The 17,033-nt window shown below is 41.3% G+C and overlaps 1 protein-coding gene across 4 annotated transcripts in view; it reads left to right on the top strand.

Annotated features, from left to right (window-relative positions):
- Positions 1–17,033, top strand: part of pde11a (phosphodiesterase 11a) — a 355,963-nt gene that overhangs the window by 212,269 nt on the left and 126,661 nt on the right. For all 4 annotated transcript variants that reach the window (XM_069935824.1, XM_069935820.1, XM_069935823.1 and 1 more), the window contains 2 exons: positions 6,207–6,353; positions 8,017–8,124. In XM_069935824.1, the coding sequence (XP_069791925.1) occupies positions 6,207–6,353; positions 8,017–8,124 (255 nt within the window). The remainder of the gene's footprint in view (positions 1–6,206; positions 6,354–8,016; positions 8,125–17,033) is intronic.

Raw genomic sequence — 17,033 nt, 5'->3', positions numbered from 1 at the left:
GATTAAAAAAGAGGACATGAGTTAAGAATTAAGGGGCAGAGGTTTAGAGGTAACATGAGGGGGAACTTTACTCAGAGAGTGGTAGCCGTGTGGAATGAGCTTCCGGAAGAAATAGTGGCGGCGGAGTCAATTGTATTATTTAAGAAAAGGTTGGACAGGTATATGGATGAGAAGAAGATGGAGGGTTATGGGCATTGTGCAGGGAGGTGGGACTAGAGAGGGGTGTTTGGTTCGGTGCGGACTAGAAGGGCCTAATGGCCTGTTTCCGTGCTGTAATTGTTATGTTAAAGAAAAATAGAGCGTAATGGGGCAGTGAAGGTTTAGTCCTTTTGTTTCCGGAAGGAATATATGGGCTGGGACAGCATTCGAGGGTTGAAGGGCCTGTATTGTTCTATGTTCTATGGTGAACAGTCAGAAATTTATCCCAGTTTAAAAAAGTCACACACGAGAGGGAACGTGTTTACAATGAAATGGAGAGGGTGGGGAGTTTAGTCAAGACAAGTTTATTGTCATCTGATTGCACAAGTAGAACCCGACAAAACAGCGTTCTCCTGTCCTCGGTGCAAAACATGCAGACACATGACCAGGCATAACACACATATAGACAAATAATACATATGCAGGACAAGTATTAGATCTATTAAAAATAAATAAATAAATATTGTGTGGCTGCCACAGGCACTGGAGCACTTATTTTCATTGATGATGTAACTTCTGATGCCAGTAGGAAAGTGAATTCTGAGGTGTATAGGAACATTATATCTGCTCAGGTTTGAGCAAATGCCTCCAAACTCATAGGACAGTGCTTCATCCTGCAGCAAGAAAATAATCCCAAACATACTGAGAAAGCAACAAAGGAATTTTTCAAAGCTAGAAAGTGGAAAATTCTTGAATGGCCAAGTCAATCACCCAGTCAAAATCCAATTGAGCATGGCCTTCCATATGCTGAAGAGAAAACCCAAGGGGACAAGACCCCGAAACAAGCAGGAGCTGAAGATGGCTGCAGTAGAGGCCTGGTGGAGCATCACCAGAGAAGATACTCAGCACCTGGTGATATCCATGAATCATAGACTTCAAGCAGTCATTGTTTACAAGGGATAAGCAACAAAGTACTAAACATGACTAATATACATACGTCCCAAACATTCTGGTGCCCTGAAATGAGGGGACTATGTATATAAAGTACTACATGGTCGATCCAAAATGTATACAAATCACCTTGAATAAAATCAGCAATATACATTTTAATCACATGTGAATTGTTTGATGACAAATTTAAAACTGGAGCGCAAGGGCAAATAAAGGAAAAAAAGTGTCTTTGTTTCAAACATTACGGAGGGCACCGTATTTATCATATTGATAAATTGGTTACTTGTGCTGTTGTTACGGAGTCCAGAGGACCCCAAAACCCAGCAGCAATAGTTATGTTACTTAAACAAAAGTGGTTTTTAATTAAGAAAACAAGAATTATACTCTAACTTATTACTTAACCTACTGAACTAACCTACCTAACTACTCAATCTCCCCTCTAACACTAAGAGCAGGTGTGTGTAATGTATAGTTAAGATTAGAAAAGTTCTTTGGATCACAGTCCAATCTCACTGGTTGCAGGCAATTCTTGGACTGTGCACAGAAGTTAGCATTAACAAAGTTCACCAGTCTTTGGTGCTTAACAGGCAAATGGTTACCATTCAGGAGGGTTCTTGCTGGTTTTCAGAGAAAGATTCCTTTTCCAGGACATCCGCAACTGATTCCTTCTCAATCAGTCTTGCTGACGAAACTTGTCCCCTTCTGGGTTCTCCAGATAATCCTCTTTCTTTCAGGTCACCTTTCACACCACCAGCCTTCACTTTCGACTAGGCAGTCTTCCAAAGTTTGCTAGCTTTGACCTTCTGGAAATGATTTGTCTCCTCTCTGTGTTTCACATCCTCCCTCTCTGAGAGCCAAACTGTTCTTCTCTGCCTGCAAAGATCACATACTCTCCCAGTCCAGCTGCTGTCAATACTTCGTTGCTTCCTGCAAAAAGCATTCTGCAAAAATCCTGCAAATATTCTGTCTTTTAAAATGTGTGTGTCCAAGCTGCTCTCACAATTCCTCCCAAACCACCTCTAAATACTCTGTCATACTGTGCATAACTTGAAATAAATTATTTCAATCGTCACTGACTCAGTATGTTTGGGAAAATCAATGACACAAGAACTATTTAATTTAGTTCACAATTTGTTACACTGCAGGATAAATTGAATGTTATAATTCTCGAGGCTATATTCAAGCCAGTTCTAAAACATGAAGATCAATTCAGAATGGGAAATAAGGTCTGTTAATTGATTACAATTAAGTAGGCACCCCAGATAAATAAAGGGACATAGTCTGGGAATAAAAGGAAAATGCAAACTGCTGATGTTCAGAGAGTAAAGTTCCTCCTCCATTGCAATAAACACCAGGAAGAAGCGAATAATGCTCCAGACTTTACAGATTCTATTCAGATTTGAATAAAAAATGAGAATAAATGAAAAACGTACATAGTGAATAATGGGGGGGGGGGGTGGCAAAAGAGAATATGAAGGGGTTAGGAAAAAAAAGAAAATGAAACAATGAGGAACTAGTCATTAAATTGCTTAATCTAATAAGAAATGAGAAATCTTGAGCAGATAAGATAAAGAAATATAAAATAAAGAGCAGGCTAAAGCGAATGTAAAGAATAATTTTGCAGATATCAGGCTCAGTTTTTATTTTTGTCTGGTGGCGTTCACCCCAGTACTGAAACAGGAGTCCAATGGGAAGTATGAATCTCCACGTAATTCTCAGCATTCTTTCTGTGAAATCTGCCTGCAAACAACTGCCAGTGAATAGTAAGTGGATTACTTCATTTGATTAAATTGTTTTTAAGTTGTACAAGTGAATGATTCACTTTTTAACCATTTTTGATGGGTTCCCAAGCATTCTTATTCTTCAATGTTTGTAATCATTTCAGACATTCTTAAAAATCAGATTTCAAATTTTTTTGTCTGAGTACATACATGTCAGCACATATAACCCTGAGATTCCTTTTCTCTGGGCATGGCAGAATTACTGTCTATTGGTTGTGCAAAAAAACTGGACTCAACGTACACATGTAAACAAATAAAGAAATGTAAAATAGCTGACTGTGCAATACAGAGCGAAAAAAAATCAATGAAGTGTAAAAGTAAGACATCCACTTCAAGACATAAGAATTCAAACATTCACTTGCAGTTGCATCCTTGATGTTGGTGAACCTGAAGGCAGTGAGGAATTTAGTGGCTGCCAAAGCCATCCTGATAATGAAATGGTGACTTATACTGAAAGAGGTGCTTTACAGGCTGCACTTTGCCAGCCTCCCACTGGAACACCAAGCTTTGGATATCACTAGAAGGAACAGGGTTGTCACAGGGGAGGCAAGTGGCCATTTTGGGGTCAGTGGAAATGAACCCCAGTGACTGAAAGGTGTGAGAGTGTGATAGTACAGACCTATCACCAATGTATATAGTTACAGTATCTAGAGTATGTAATGACTGTGCTTACAGCGATTGGCTGAGAGCTTAGCCACGCCTACTCTCTGGGCCTTAAAGGGTTGTGTCCCTAGCCATGTCGGATCATTCCGGACTGGTCGGCCACCTGTGAAGAGCTCCTGTCTTTTGCTAATAAAAGCCTTGGTTTGGATCAACAAGTCTTTGGTTCAACAAGAGCTCTACAGAGAGATATTGGGGATAGTTATTAAGCCTGAGTATTTACCAGGGAATGCAACATGGTGAGAGAGATGTTAAGGGCTGTATTTTAATGTGTAGGAACAAAAGCAGGTGGCAGAACCTGAAACTAGCAAAACTGACATAGCATTGGAAAGCTAGCTCTAGTCCTGCCTGATTTCTGGATCTCAGTGTAGTGTAACTTGAGCAGTAGGTTACCATTTAACTTTTCATAAATTGGTTAGAGGATCGTTGACTCCCAGTTAGTCCCTTTAGTTTGGTTTCTACGACTGGGAATTTACCAATGAAAGTAACATACGCAAGGACATAGTTGAATTGAGGAACCTGAAACAATCTCCTTTCAGTTTCCTTCCCATTTGTGGGAGTGAATTTCTTACATAGTGTCCTTCGACTTTGATGAATTTGTCCCATTTATTATCAATGCTGTCTTTGGACCAACCAACCAATCAAGTTTCACTGGGTGTCTAGAAGAAAAGATTATTACTGTAAATCAGTTTATGGCTCCTGAACCGTGTGCAAGTGTACCTGGAATAAGAGCCATATCACCACCAGGAATATCATTAAGCCAACCATTGTTTTGTCTAAAGTTCCACAGCTTTGGGAGTGTAATTGACAGGAATTTTGTGGTTCCCATCTAACTTAATCTACAGAAGAACCCATCATGCTCTCTTCTCCCTACTTCCATTGGGGAAAGGGGACAAGAGTGTGAAATCACACACTGACAGGCTTAAAGATAGTTTCTTCCCCACAGTCATGAGGTTCCTGAATGAACCCACCATGCTGCCCTTTCTTGGAACTACTTGATTTTTTAAATTTCATGGCAACTCTACACTCTCTAGTTGTTCTCTTGCTCTTCTACTTTAGACAGTTGTATGTATGTTAGAGTTACCCTATTATACTGCCCACAGAAGAACCTTTCTCACTCGATTAGGTATAATGTAACAAATAACCTTAAGCTAAATTAGAAATAGTGAAATCCTATCCCTTCTATTTTTACTGTCACTAACAAGATCGAACGGCTGCTCAGTGAATAGATGGTGTCAGGATGTTCCCAATGGTGACAGTGACAACTGGCAATTGACGTCCGCCTCTCATGTTCATGAAGTTCCTTCTAATCTGCAAATATCCTTTCCTACATGCTCTTCCTTTATCTTGCTGAAATCAGCTTCTTGCCATTCCCTCATCATCAATTTTGAAACCTCCAACTCAAAGGCATTCGCAGCTTATGGTCATGAGGACACTATAAAAGGCCTTAGAGCAGAAACTCATTACCACCTTCATGATTAGTGACAGGTTTTACAGAAAAAAACAGAATCGGCCTACACTGTTTAACTCCTGCATTGTGAGTCTAGTCAATCCCATGAATATGGAGTTGAGCAACAGTGAGCAGTTTCTGTAGAACAAGAAGTGTTGAAATTTGAATTTGCCTTTGCTAGTGGCACACGTTTTATTGCATGGAGAACATTATATCAATGTAACTAGTTATTACAAAACAGGCAATGTGTCCGCAGTCTTTCACTCTGTGATAGTACAGATTCTATCATCAATGTGTATATTTACAGATTGTAGTGTAGGATGACTGTGATTGGCTGAGAGTGTAGCCACACCTACTGGAAGGTCTTAAAGGAGTGCTCCTAGCCAGACCAGGTCATTCTCGACTGGTCGACCTACTTGTGATACGCTCCAGTCTTTTAGTTAATAAAAGCCTTGGTTTGGATCAACAAGTCTTTGGTTCTTTCGACGCGCACTACACACTCTAACCAATTTGTTTTTCTTTTGGAGTCAGTAGAGACCAGGCAGAGTACAACCATGCAGCTGATTTGTCATTCCCACAAGAAATTTCAACTCATCTGACTGAAACAGAAGAGAAATTAACATGTATAATGCAGCAACAGTTTCTACAAACTGTTTTGTTGAATGCACTAATGTCACCTCTCTGACATTGCTTGTGTATATTATTTTAAACAAAATTAAGTAAATCGAAAATATATTTACCGGTAACCAATTTCGTACTAATGAAAATAATTTGTGTCTCTCTCACACATAATAATTTTATTTATAAACCTATGGCCAATTCTCAATCTACACAATTAATATCTTTTGTTAAGGAAAAGATGCTTGAAAATGTTGAAAAGTTCGAAATGCAGCATCAAAGAAAACAAATGGATTTGGTTAACTCAAACCCCAAAATAAATTATTCTTTTGTCAATGACGTGAAACAGAACCTGGTTTCTGAGAAGTACAGTGGAAATGCGGAGAGACTCTAATGCATAATTTCTATGAAGAATATTTTGCTAAGCTTCCACCTTTCTAAACATCTCCCTTAAAATATAGCAGTAGTCCAAAGTTTGAATTTATTATCTTGGGGGAATATTTTTGAAAGCACAGTCAAAAGGTATTTTGTTATAAAGAACAGATGAAAAGTCAAGTGAAACCATAATTTTGAATTATTAAAACCTGGAGAATTCTCTCGATTTACAGGCAGCAAACATCCCGCTTGCTTCTGAACTCAGTATTGATGAATTCTATTTCAATGACTTCTCCCTTGACAAGGATGCTATGATCGCTGCAGCTCTCAGAATGTTCATGGAACTTGGAATGGTGCAGAAATTCAAAATTGATTATGAGGTACCGTAATTCAGCTAAATGCAAGTAGAATCATTTTGATGTATCTTTTGTATCGTCAACAAAATGTTTGCTTCTGACATGTGTAAGAGATGATTTTGGCAGAATCCCGGCTTATAGTTTTGGCTTCTTTCTTTGCAATGAAGAGCCCCTCATTTGGCTCAAAATCAAGCTGAGTTGTTATTAGTTAGTTATTAACTCCAGTTGCTCCTCAGATATTGATTAATTATTTTCTCAATTCTTTTACTGCCACAGTTCCCTAGTCTATAGTTTCTTTACACATTTGGCATCAAGTTCAGCGTTCTACTCTTCTATAATTCAAATCCTTTTTTTCAGGATTCCACCAAGCCCACAGCATAACAAGTCATTAACACCTTGTTGTTTCTGCAGCTCTCACCTTTGAACTGTGATACCTTTCTTTATAATGTCTTCGACGTCATACAACTTTTCCAGGACAATTCATGCTTACCTTCATTTCCACCGTGTTAATATTGCCAATTCTGGCCTGTTGGTTCATATTTTATTTTGAAAACAATGACAAATTTTGGTGCAGTTCTAATTCATGTATATCATACCAATTTTACTTTTCCATCATCACTCTTAATACAAATACTTCTGCTGTCAGTTGGCTTATCCAACAAAGTTGTTGGTTAGTCAGAGTTTAACTAACTGAACAATGACAGGAATGAAACCCTTCCATTGGACTCTCTCTGAAACATAATCGGGTGAACTTCCAAGTTGTTGAGGCTACAATGTGTTTTCATTTAATCCTGAAAAATTATTTAAGTTCTATTCTCTGTCCATCATTTCTATTCACTTGTTACATTGAGGTGCATTATTTTCTAAACTTACTCAACAACCCTTGCATTCGTTAACTCTAAAATCAATTTCTCCAGTAATCTCTTTATTTGCCTTCTTAAGCTCTCCATATTTCCAATAGAATTTTTTAATGTCGTTTTTAAATTTAATTTAGACATCTAGCACAGTAATAGGGCCTTTCAGCCTGCGAGCCCGTGATGCCCAAATACCCCAATTCACCCACATGTTGAATGGAGAGAGGAAACCAGAGCACCCACAGGAAACCCACGCAGACATGGGGAGAATTTACAAACTCGGGATTTGATCCCGGGTCACTGGTACTATAACGGTATTACACTACCTGCTAACTAACTGTGGTGCCCTGCTACGCTAACCGTGTTACTAACCAGCCACGTATATAGTTGTAAATATGGAATGAATGGCATCCAGCTGCTCAAAGGAGATAAAGGTAATACTGCGGAAGACTATCCATTCCACAATTTGACTGTGGCATCACCATGAAAGCCACAGATACTTGCTTAAGATCAGTTTTCATTGCCTTACCTTTCCTTGTCATAATGGAGCAGCCTCGTCTTTTGACCGACCCACTTTTAGAACCCCTTCTTCTGGAAAATGCAATAATCTCACTTCACTTTCCTCTCCAAACAGCTTTGTCTATCTTCTTTCCATGCTTTTGTAATATCTTCTCAAAATCTAACTTTTCACACATGCATTCAGCCAGTTTTTTCTGTCCTTTACTGATGTATTTCTCCTCTTTGATGTACCTTTAACATTTTATTCCAGTTAAATTGTGATGCAAATGCAAGTTGTTATTCTGTACATTGTATTTACACTGTATATTTTACAGACTTTGTGCAGATGGTTATTAACTGTCCGAAAGAACTACAGAATGGTTCTCTACCACAACTGGCGACATGCATTTAATGTCTCTCAGTGCATGTTTGCAATGTTAACAGTAAGTATTCATAGTAATAGAGAATGCACCTAACCAAAATATAAATATGGCATTTATGGATAGATAAATTACGTGAACTATTTGGACCAAAGATCATCATCAGAACATGTTATTTGGTTTGATATGACATCGAAAACCTTGGCAAACTTCTACAGATGTGTAGTTGAAAGTGTACTGACCGGCTACATCATAGCTTGGTCTAGGGGCACCAATACCTCTATGCAGAAAGCCCTGCAAAAGGTAATGCACGCAGCCCAGTACATCACAGGCAAAACTCTCCCCACTATCGAGAAAATCTACATGCAACGTTGCTGTCAGAGAGCAGCAATCATCAAGAATCCACCCCACCCGGGACATGCTTTGCTCTCACTGCTGCCATAAGGAAAGAGGAATAGGTGCCTCAAGAATCATACAACCACGTTCAGGAACAGCTGCTACCCCTCCACCATCAGAATCCTAAACAACAAACTCAATTGGAGACTCATTTAAGGACCTTAACTTTGCACATTATTATTGAATATTTATTTTCTTGTATTGCACAGTCAACTTGTTTACATTTTTTTTCTTTGTTTACATTTTGCTCTTTTATATATGTATCATTTTCCTGAGGAATTTTTTTGCACTACCGATAATTAGAAATTCTGCCTGGCCAACAAAAAAAAAGAATCTTGGAGTTATATGTGATGTCATGTATATGCTCTGACAATAAATTTGAACATTGAACTTTAAACCAAGGTTGTGGATGATACAAAGATAGGAAGAGGGGCTGAAAGTGTTGAGGAAGCAGGAAGTCTACAGAGGGACTTGGACAGGTTGGGACAATGGGCAAAGAAGTGGGGATGAAATATTGCAGAAGGAAGTGTTTGACGATGCATTTTAATAGAACAAATAAAGGTGTAGACTATTTTCTCAATGGGAAGAGAATTCAGAAAGTGGAAGTCCTACGTGAGTTGGGAGTTCGGGTGCAGGATTCTCTACAGATCAACTTGCAGATTGAGCCAGTAGTAAGAAAGGCAAATCCAATGTGAGCATTCATTTCGAGAGAACTAGAAAAATGTAATGCTGAAGCTTTCTAGGCATTGGTCAGACCACATTTGAAGTATTACGAGTAGTCTTGGGCCCCATATCAAAGAAAGGAGAGGGTCCAGAGGAGGTTTACAAGAATGATCCAGGGGGTGAGAGTGTTAATGTATGAGAAGTATTTGATGGTTTGAGAGGGGAATTTCATTGAAACATTCCAAATATTGAAAGAACTGAATAAAGAGGATGTGGAGAAGATATTTCCAGTAGTGGAAGAACCTAGGGCCAGAGGGCACAGCCTCAGAATAAAAGAACATTCCTTTAGAACAGAAATGAGGAGAACTTTCTTCAGACAAAGGGTAGTGAATCTCTGGAATTCGTTGCCACAAACAGCTGTGGAGGCCAAGTCATTGGATATATTCAAAGAGAAGGTTGATAGGTACCTAAATAGTCAGGGTGTCAAATGTTACGAGGAACAGGCAGGAGGATGGGTTTGAGAGGTAATATAAATCAGTTATGATTTGAACAGTAGAGAAATCTTGATGGGCCAAATGGCCTAATTCTGTTCCTACATTATTCACTCTTGTGGTGTGCAGTTAATGGAGCCAAGCCAAAGAAAAGGGCTACAAAAAGTGATCGAATTCAAGAATAAAAGGAGGGAGAAAGAAAAAATGCAACATGGGAAGAAGCAGTGTGCGAAGGAAAGACACGTTCACCAAAAGTGGCTCCAAGAAGCAGAACCCATGTGACCCATGAAGCATCTACCACCTCCACCACTGCCTTTGCAGTGTTACGAGCCCAGAGGACCCCAAAACAAAAGTTGCTTTTAATTATTTTTAAACATGAAAATAGAATCACACTTTAACTTATTACTATTAACTTACTTAACCTAACTTAACCCCCTTCTCATTCTAACCACACGTGTATGTAATATGTAAGCTTAGAAAAGTTATTTAATTTACAGTCCAATCTCTCTTCTCAGTCCTTCAAGTTCACCAGTTGCAGGTAATTCTTATACTGTGCAGAGAATTTAACATTTATAAAGTTCACCAGGCTTTGGTTCTTGAAAGGTAAATGGTTACCGCTCAGGAAGGTTCTCATCAGTTTTCAGAGAGAGATTTGTTGCTCAGTGGACACAAAATGATTCCTTCTGATCACCTACATCAGGGTATTGCCAAAGAAACTTGCCCCTTCAGGGTTTTCCAGATGATAACCTCTTTTTTTCAGGTGGGCACTCCCCAAAGTTTTTGCAAAGGCACTCGGAGCTAGCCTGTCTGGCTTGAGCAGAGCTCCAGTATTTGAAGTGAGATCTGTTTTGAAGTGCTTGTATGTGACCTACACTAAAAAAAAACCTGCCATGATTTATCTCCTTTAAAACATATAAAACAATATGAAACACAACATAATCTGTCACAGCATTGACCAATCAGCTGGCCAGGTTGAGATAGTGCAGTCTGAATCTGTGGGCTCCACAGCCTTCTCCCTGGAGGTCAGTGGTCTTCCCAGACTCTGTCCATGTGGTAACACTTGTGGAAAGTTTGCAAAGGGGGCATCAGGGCAGACAAGGGGATATGGAAGATGCATCCCAAGGGAAGCCACAGGAGGTTTGGTTTAGACATAAATTGGTTTTGAGATTCTTATTTTGTGAGGGATTTTCATTCTAAACTGTTGTTGAAATGGCTCGGGGGAAAGATAAAAGACCAATGATAACCAAGTTACAATTACTTTTATCTCAAATGAAATTAGAGGCAGTGACAGTGGTTATTATAGCAAGAATAAAGTAATGGATCAAATAGAAATTGTATATTTTAATCTGTATTAACAACTGAGAAGAACATAAATGTAGCAATTGCAATAAATCTCAGCAGAGGGTCTGCTTAGAGCAGTTTGCAACCTCCCCTCCATTGATTCCCTCCTGGCATATTTCTTTCTCTGGAAGACAACCAATATACTCAAGGATACATCCCACCCTGATCACATTCTCTTCTCTCCCATCCCGTCAGGCAGGAGATGGACAAGTTTGAAAACAGCAGTTTCTATCCTGAGAAAGGCCTCATGCCTGGAACAGCGACTACCTTTTATTTCCAATGGGTGCTGCATGGCCCAGTGAATTTCTTCAGCACTTTTCTATCCTGCTGTCATCAGGCTCTTGAACAAACCCATTTAATGAAAGCTGCCTTTACACTTTAACAGTGTACCCTGCAGTTTTTTTTTTTACGCGACATTATAACATGAACTTTTTGTTTTCCTATATGTTGAAGTGTAAACTAATTAGCCCAATTATACTCTTACCAGAATGCAGTAATCCATTATTCAGGATATAATAATATGGTTTTTGGAAAATCATAATTATACTGGGAAAAATCAACAGTTTTAAGAAGCGAAGTATTGCTTTTTTGAATAAGGCTTTATTATCCTGTATCCACAATGAATGTAGGGCAGCAATTTGTCGAAGTGCTGTTTGATCAAGAGTTAAATATGATATTACATCATCGATAGTACTGAAGGTTATAAAAAAGGGAAATGAAACACAGTATTTTACAGCACTCATGATGAAATGGTATTTTATAGCACTCATGATGAAATGGGAATTGGCAGTACCCAGCAGGCAAGAGATGTAAGCAATGAGCAAAGGCAGAGATGTCAAGGAACTCCTTAAGTGTTCCCCCTGTGCTGTCTAAAGCTGGCCCAGTGCTCCTTTAGTAAAACCTGATTGTTGGCTTCTGTGCCTGATGTTAGCCCTGACACTCCCTCATGCCGCAGTGACATCAGTCTGGATGCTCCTTCAGTGCCGCCCTTTGTTCAGCTCAGGTAATCCCACAGCACTGTCCCATTTTTAGCCCAGGTAGTCTCCCTGGAGAGCACTGGTTATGGGAGATCTGGATAGCTGAGCTTTTGGCTGAAGATATGGGACAATCTGAGGCGCCTGCAAGCTCACACCAAGGCACAAGAGCAACTTGTCCATGAACTTCTCTTTGCAGACGATGCCGCTTTACTTGCCCATTCAGAGCCAGCTCTCCAGCGCATGACGTCCTGTTTTGCGGAAACTACCAAAATGTTTGGCCTGGAAGTCAGCCTGAAGAAAACTGAGGTCCTCCATCAGCCAGCTCCCCACCATGACCACCAGCCCCCCCCCCATATCTCCATCGGGCACACAGAACTCAAAACGGTCAACCAGTTTACCTACCTCGGCTGCACCATTTCATCGGATGCAAGGATCGACAATGAGATAGACAACAGACTCGCCAAGGCAAATAGCACCTTTGGAAGACTACACAAAAGAGTCTGGAATAACAACCACCTGAAGAAACACACAAAGATCAGCGTGTACAGAGCCGTTGTCATACCCACGCTCCTGTTCGGCTCCGAATCATGGGTCCTCTAGCGGCATCACCTACAGCTCCTAGAACGCTTCCATCAGCACTGTCTCGATTCCATCCTCAACATTCATTGGAATGACTTCATCACCAACATCGAAGTACTCGAGCTGGCAGAGTCCGCAAGCATCGAATCCATGCTGCTGAAGGCCCAACTGCGCTGGGTGGATCACGTCTCCAGAATGGAGGACCATCGCTTTCCCAAGATCGTGTTATATGGCGAGTTCTCCACTGGCCACTGAGACAGAGGTGCACCAAAGAAAAGGTACAAGGACTGCTTAAAGAAATCTCTTGGTGCCTTCCACATTGACCACTGCCAGTGGGCTGATATCGCCTCCAACCGTGCATCTTGGCGCCTCACAGTTCGGCAGGCAGCAACCTCCTTTGAAGAAGACCGCAGAGCCCACCTCACTGACAAAAGACAAAGGAGAAAAAACCCAACACCCATCCCCAACCCACCAATTTTCCCTTGCAACCACTGCAACCGTGCCTGCCTGTCCCGCATCGGACTTGTCAGTCACCAACGAGCCTGCAGCAGACGTGGACATACCCCTCCATAAATCTTCGTCCGCGAAGCCAAGCCAAAGAAGAAAAGAAGAAAAAGAATGGGACAAATCCATGCATTTAGGTCATACAGGGTTTTAGAATGCGCCCTTCCAAGGTCATCACGAAAGGTTGTTAGATAAAATAGAGGCCACGAGGATTGTGGTACAGAATTAGTTGGTTCATTTTCAAGTTGCTAGGCTGTTAATAATAAGGTACCAAATGGATTAGTAACTAATTGATAATGTATACTACCAACTTGGATGAAAGAAAAGATGACATTATCTAAGTCATATGAAAAGCTCTGAGATGCATTTCTGAAGAGGATGTAGAACACACGTGTCAAACTCTGGCCCGCGGGCCAAATTTGGCCCGCGATATAATTATATTTGGCCCGCAAGATCATATTAAATATATATTAGAGTTGGCCCGCTGGCCGCCGCGCAAGTAGAGCACATGCACAGCAGCAAACACCACCATAGTAGTGTTTAGCACTTCCACAGCAGGCACAGCAGTACACCGATATAGTTAACGGGAAAGTTAATTTGATATTCACAGCGGCACCAATACAACGGACCCGCCGCCTAGCTACAACGGACCCGCCGCGTAGCTACAACGGACCCGCCACCTAGCTCCAGCGGACCCGCCGCCTAGCTCCAACGGACCCGCCGCCTAGCTCCATGTGGCTGGACGTGGTGGGTCACCTCCGCATCTCCTTGAGCTTCATATGTGGGCGGGTGCTGCTGGGCATCGGACTTTCCACTAGGGTGGAGGTCGCGGACGAGTTCCACCGCTCTCACGTATTCCCGGTGAGATGGCAAGACCAGCGGGGATTCCTTGGGTTGTTGGCGGCGGTTGCGGCAGGCGGAGGCGGGGGCGGAGGAGGGAGAGGGGGCGGGGGGGGATGCCGCTCGGGTTTGCTGGCTGGGCTGGGGAGGGCTCCCTGCAGACCTCCGCTCCCTGGCATGCTTCTCGGCAACGTGCGATCCTTGGCTTAAAGGCTAGAGAGAAATATTATTTATTGAATATTTTATTTCTTATTTGTTAATGCTTCTTATGGAAAGAGTTTAACCAAAACTATTATTAAACATTTATTTTAATAAGAAAAAGTTTAACATTACATATGTTGAGAGAAAACATGCAGATGTTGTTGAAAATTTTCAATAAATATTTAGTTCGGCCCTCGACTTAGTCCAAGTTTTTAATTTTGGCCCTTGGTGAATTTGAGTTTGACACCCCTGATGTAGAATGTGCATGGAGGAATAGGCCTCAATAAGTCCTCAATAAGGGAGTTTGATGCAGACATATGTGGGATTATTTTCTTTAGTAGGAAGAACCGAGAGAGGGCATTTGAAAGATTGAGAAGCTTTGTAAGAGTGAGAAGAGATATAGATGGTTTCAGTAGGAAAATGTCTGACTGGTAGAGTACAATATTAGTAAATGAGAAATTGTCCATTTTGGAAGGAAAAAGAAACTATTATTTTAAATGGTGAAAATCTGCAGCATTGCAGAGGGACTAGGGAGTAGTTGTACATAAATCATAAATGACTTGCAGGTACAGCAAGTATTGAGACACTGGTCTTCATTGCTAGAGGGATTGAATTTTAAGAATAGGGAAGATCGGCTAAAACCGCGTAGATGTAAGGCGGAAATTCTGGCTTCCTTACTGGAGAAAGGATGTACTGTCTTTGGAGGTAGGGCAGAGGAGGTTGATTCTGGAGATGAGGGGACAAGCTTCTGGGACTACTCTCAGAGAAAGATGAAGGAGGATCTTATACAAACTTTTAACTAGGAAAAGAATAAATAAGAGGAAGCAGGGAAGGTGCTTCACCAGCAATTGATACTAGAACTAACGCCTCAGTATTCAGAGGAGAAGATTTAAGACAGAAGTAAGGAGAAACTGCTTCTTCTAGACAGAAGTGAATCAGTGGAATTCTCTGCCCAAGGAAGCAGTAAAGACTGCTTCATTAAATACATAGATAGATTTTGGAATTATATGGGAATTAAGGGGAATGGGGGACAAGTGGGTATGTGAAGCTGAGTCCATGGGCAGATCAGCCGTGATGGTCTACTTCATCTCCTATTTTTTATGTCTTCTCTCTCTTTGGCTTGGCTTCGCGGACGAAGATTTATGGAGGGGTATATGTCCACGTCAGCTGCAGGCTCGTTTGTGGCTGACAAGTCCGATGCGCGACAGGCAGACACGATTGCAGCGGTTGCAGGGGAAAATTTGTTGGTTGGGGTTAGGTGTTGGGTTTTTCCTCCTTTGTCTTTTGTCAGTGAGGTGGGCTCTGCGGTCTTCTTCAAAGGAGGTTGCTGCCCGCTGAACTGTGAGGCACCAAGAAGCACGGTTTGAGGCGATATCAGCCCACTGACGGTGGTCAATGTGGCAGGCACCAAGAGATTTCTTTAGGCAGTCCTTGTACCTCTTCTTTGGTGCACCTCTGACACGATGGCCAGTGGAGAGCTCGCCATATAACACGATCTTGGGAAGGCGATGGTCCTCCATTCTGGAGACGTGACCTACCCAGCGCAGTTGGATCTTCAACAGCGTGGATTCGATGCTGTCGGCCTTTACCATCTCGAGTACTTCGATGTTAGGGATGAAGGCGCTCCAATGAATGTTGAGGATGGAGCGAAGACAATGCTGGTGGAAGCGTTCTAGGAGCCGTAGGTGATGCTGGTAGAGGACCCATGATTCGGAGCCGAACAAGAGTGTGGGTATGTGCTTTAAAAGGAAATGTACGGAAGGATTTTGATATACTGGTTCACAGAATATTGTAACATAAGCTTATCAGTCAACAAGCAGCAGGAAGACGAAGAGTGTTTTGGCAAAGATTTTTAATTACCAATTTAATGAAGATTTAACATGGTTGTATAAAAAAATTAATCCAGATTCAGAGCCCTACATTCATCGGTATTAGATGCCTTCTCCGCTCACTGAAATAAATTCCTCAGGTTTACATTGATACGAACACCAAATTGTCCATCCAGGTTGGCCAAAGTTTCCTCTTCATATTTCTGCAAAGTTACAGCTCACCTTTCCAACCTCAGTAGAACTAATTCACTCCAGTAAGCAGGTTCACAACTGCCAACCTCATGCCAACAGCCCTGTGATCATCCCGATATTGTAAAAGCCCAACATCAAACATATCCCACCGATTGCCCCCAAGAACTTTACCCTATCCCATATTTTATTGCTGCTCAACATAGTTTATTAATGGTTCATTTAGATTCCTTTTAGCAAATCTAAGAACTAATCAACAGATTTATTAAAAAATCAAAAATCTTAAAAATTTATCACAGTACAAAAATGAGCATGTGAGGATTATTGCAGAAAGATACTGCATATTATCTTAACCAATAAACGCTGGTATATAGACACAAGCACCGGTGAATTTGCAAACCTTTTTCTGCTTTGCAAGTTGCTTTGTGCCTTTCTTGCTTGGAATTACTACAATTAATGATGTTGTAGCTAGCTGCTACAAGCTGCGGCTCTGCGGAGCCTATAGCACAGGAGAGGTTATAACTGCATCCAGGTTAGCTCAGAAAAAATGACACGAACCCCAGTTGGGTGTAGTTGACACAGCTTTATTGGGCTCACAGCCCTGCTTTTATTCTCAATTTGAGGGGCGTGGTCAAAGCCCCTTCAGTGCTGATTGATGCACTTGCAATCTGCTTTCCTTGATAGGTCAGTTAGGCTCCTTTAGTTGTGGCCAACTGGAGGAGGGCAGCGCTGCGGGCCTCGTGCAGCCTGCTGGATCGTAGCACTCATTCTTCATTTTGTGAGGCACCCTGAGGGGGCTGTGATTGTTCAGGAGAAAACTAATACTTGGAGGATAAACTATTGAATGATTGGCATAGGGATCAAGGCTTTAGTATCTCTGAAGAGTTTTATTGACAAGCAGGATGATCACTTCCCTCACATTTTTTGCAACCCAATACTAATACTCACTACTTATTGCTGCT

The sequence above is a fragment of the Narcine bancroftii genome, chromosome 4, assembly GCF_036971445.1.
Source record: "Narcine bancroftii isolate sNarBan1 chromosome 4, sNarBan1.hap1, whole genome shotgun sequence".
Lineage (NCBI taxonomy): Eukaryota > Metazoa > Chordata > Chondrichthyes > Torpediniformes > Narcinidae > Narcine > Narcine bancroftii.
The sequence above is the reverse complement of the archived record's forward strand: the minus strand, read 5'-3'. Positions and strand labels throughout refer to the sequence as shown.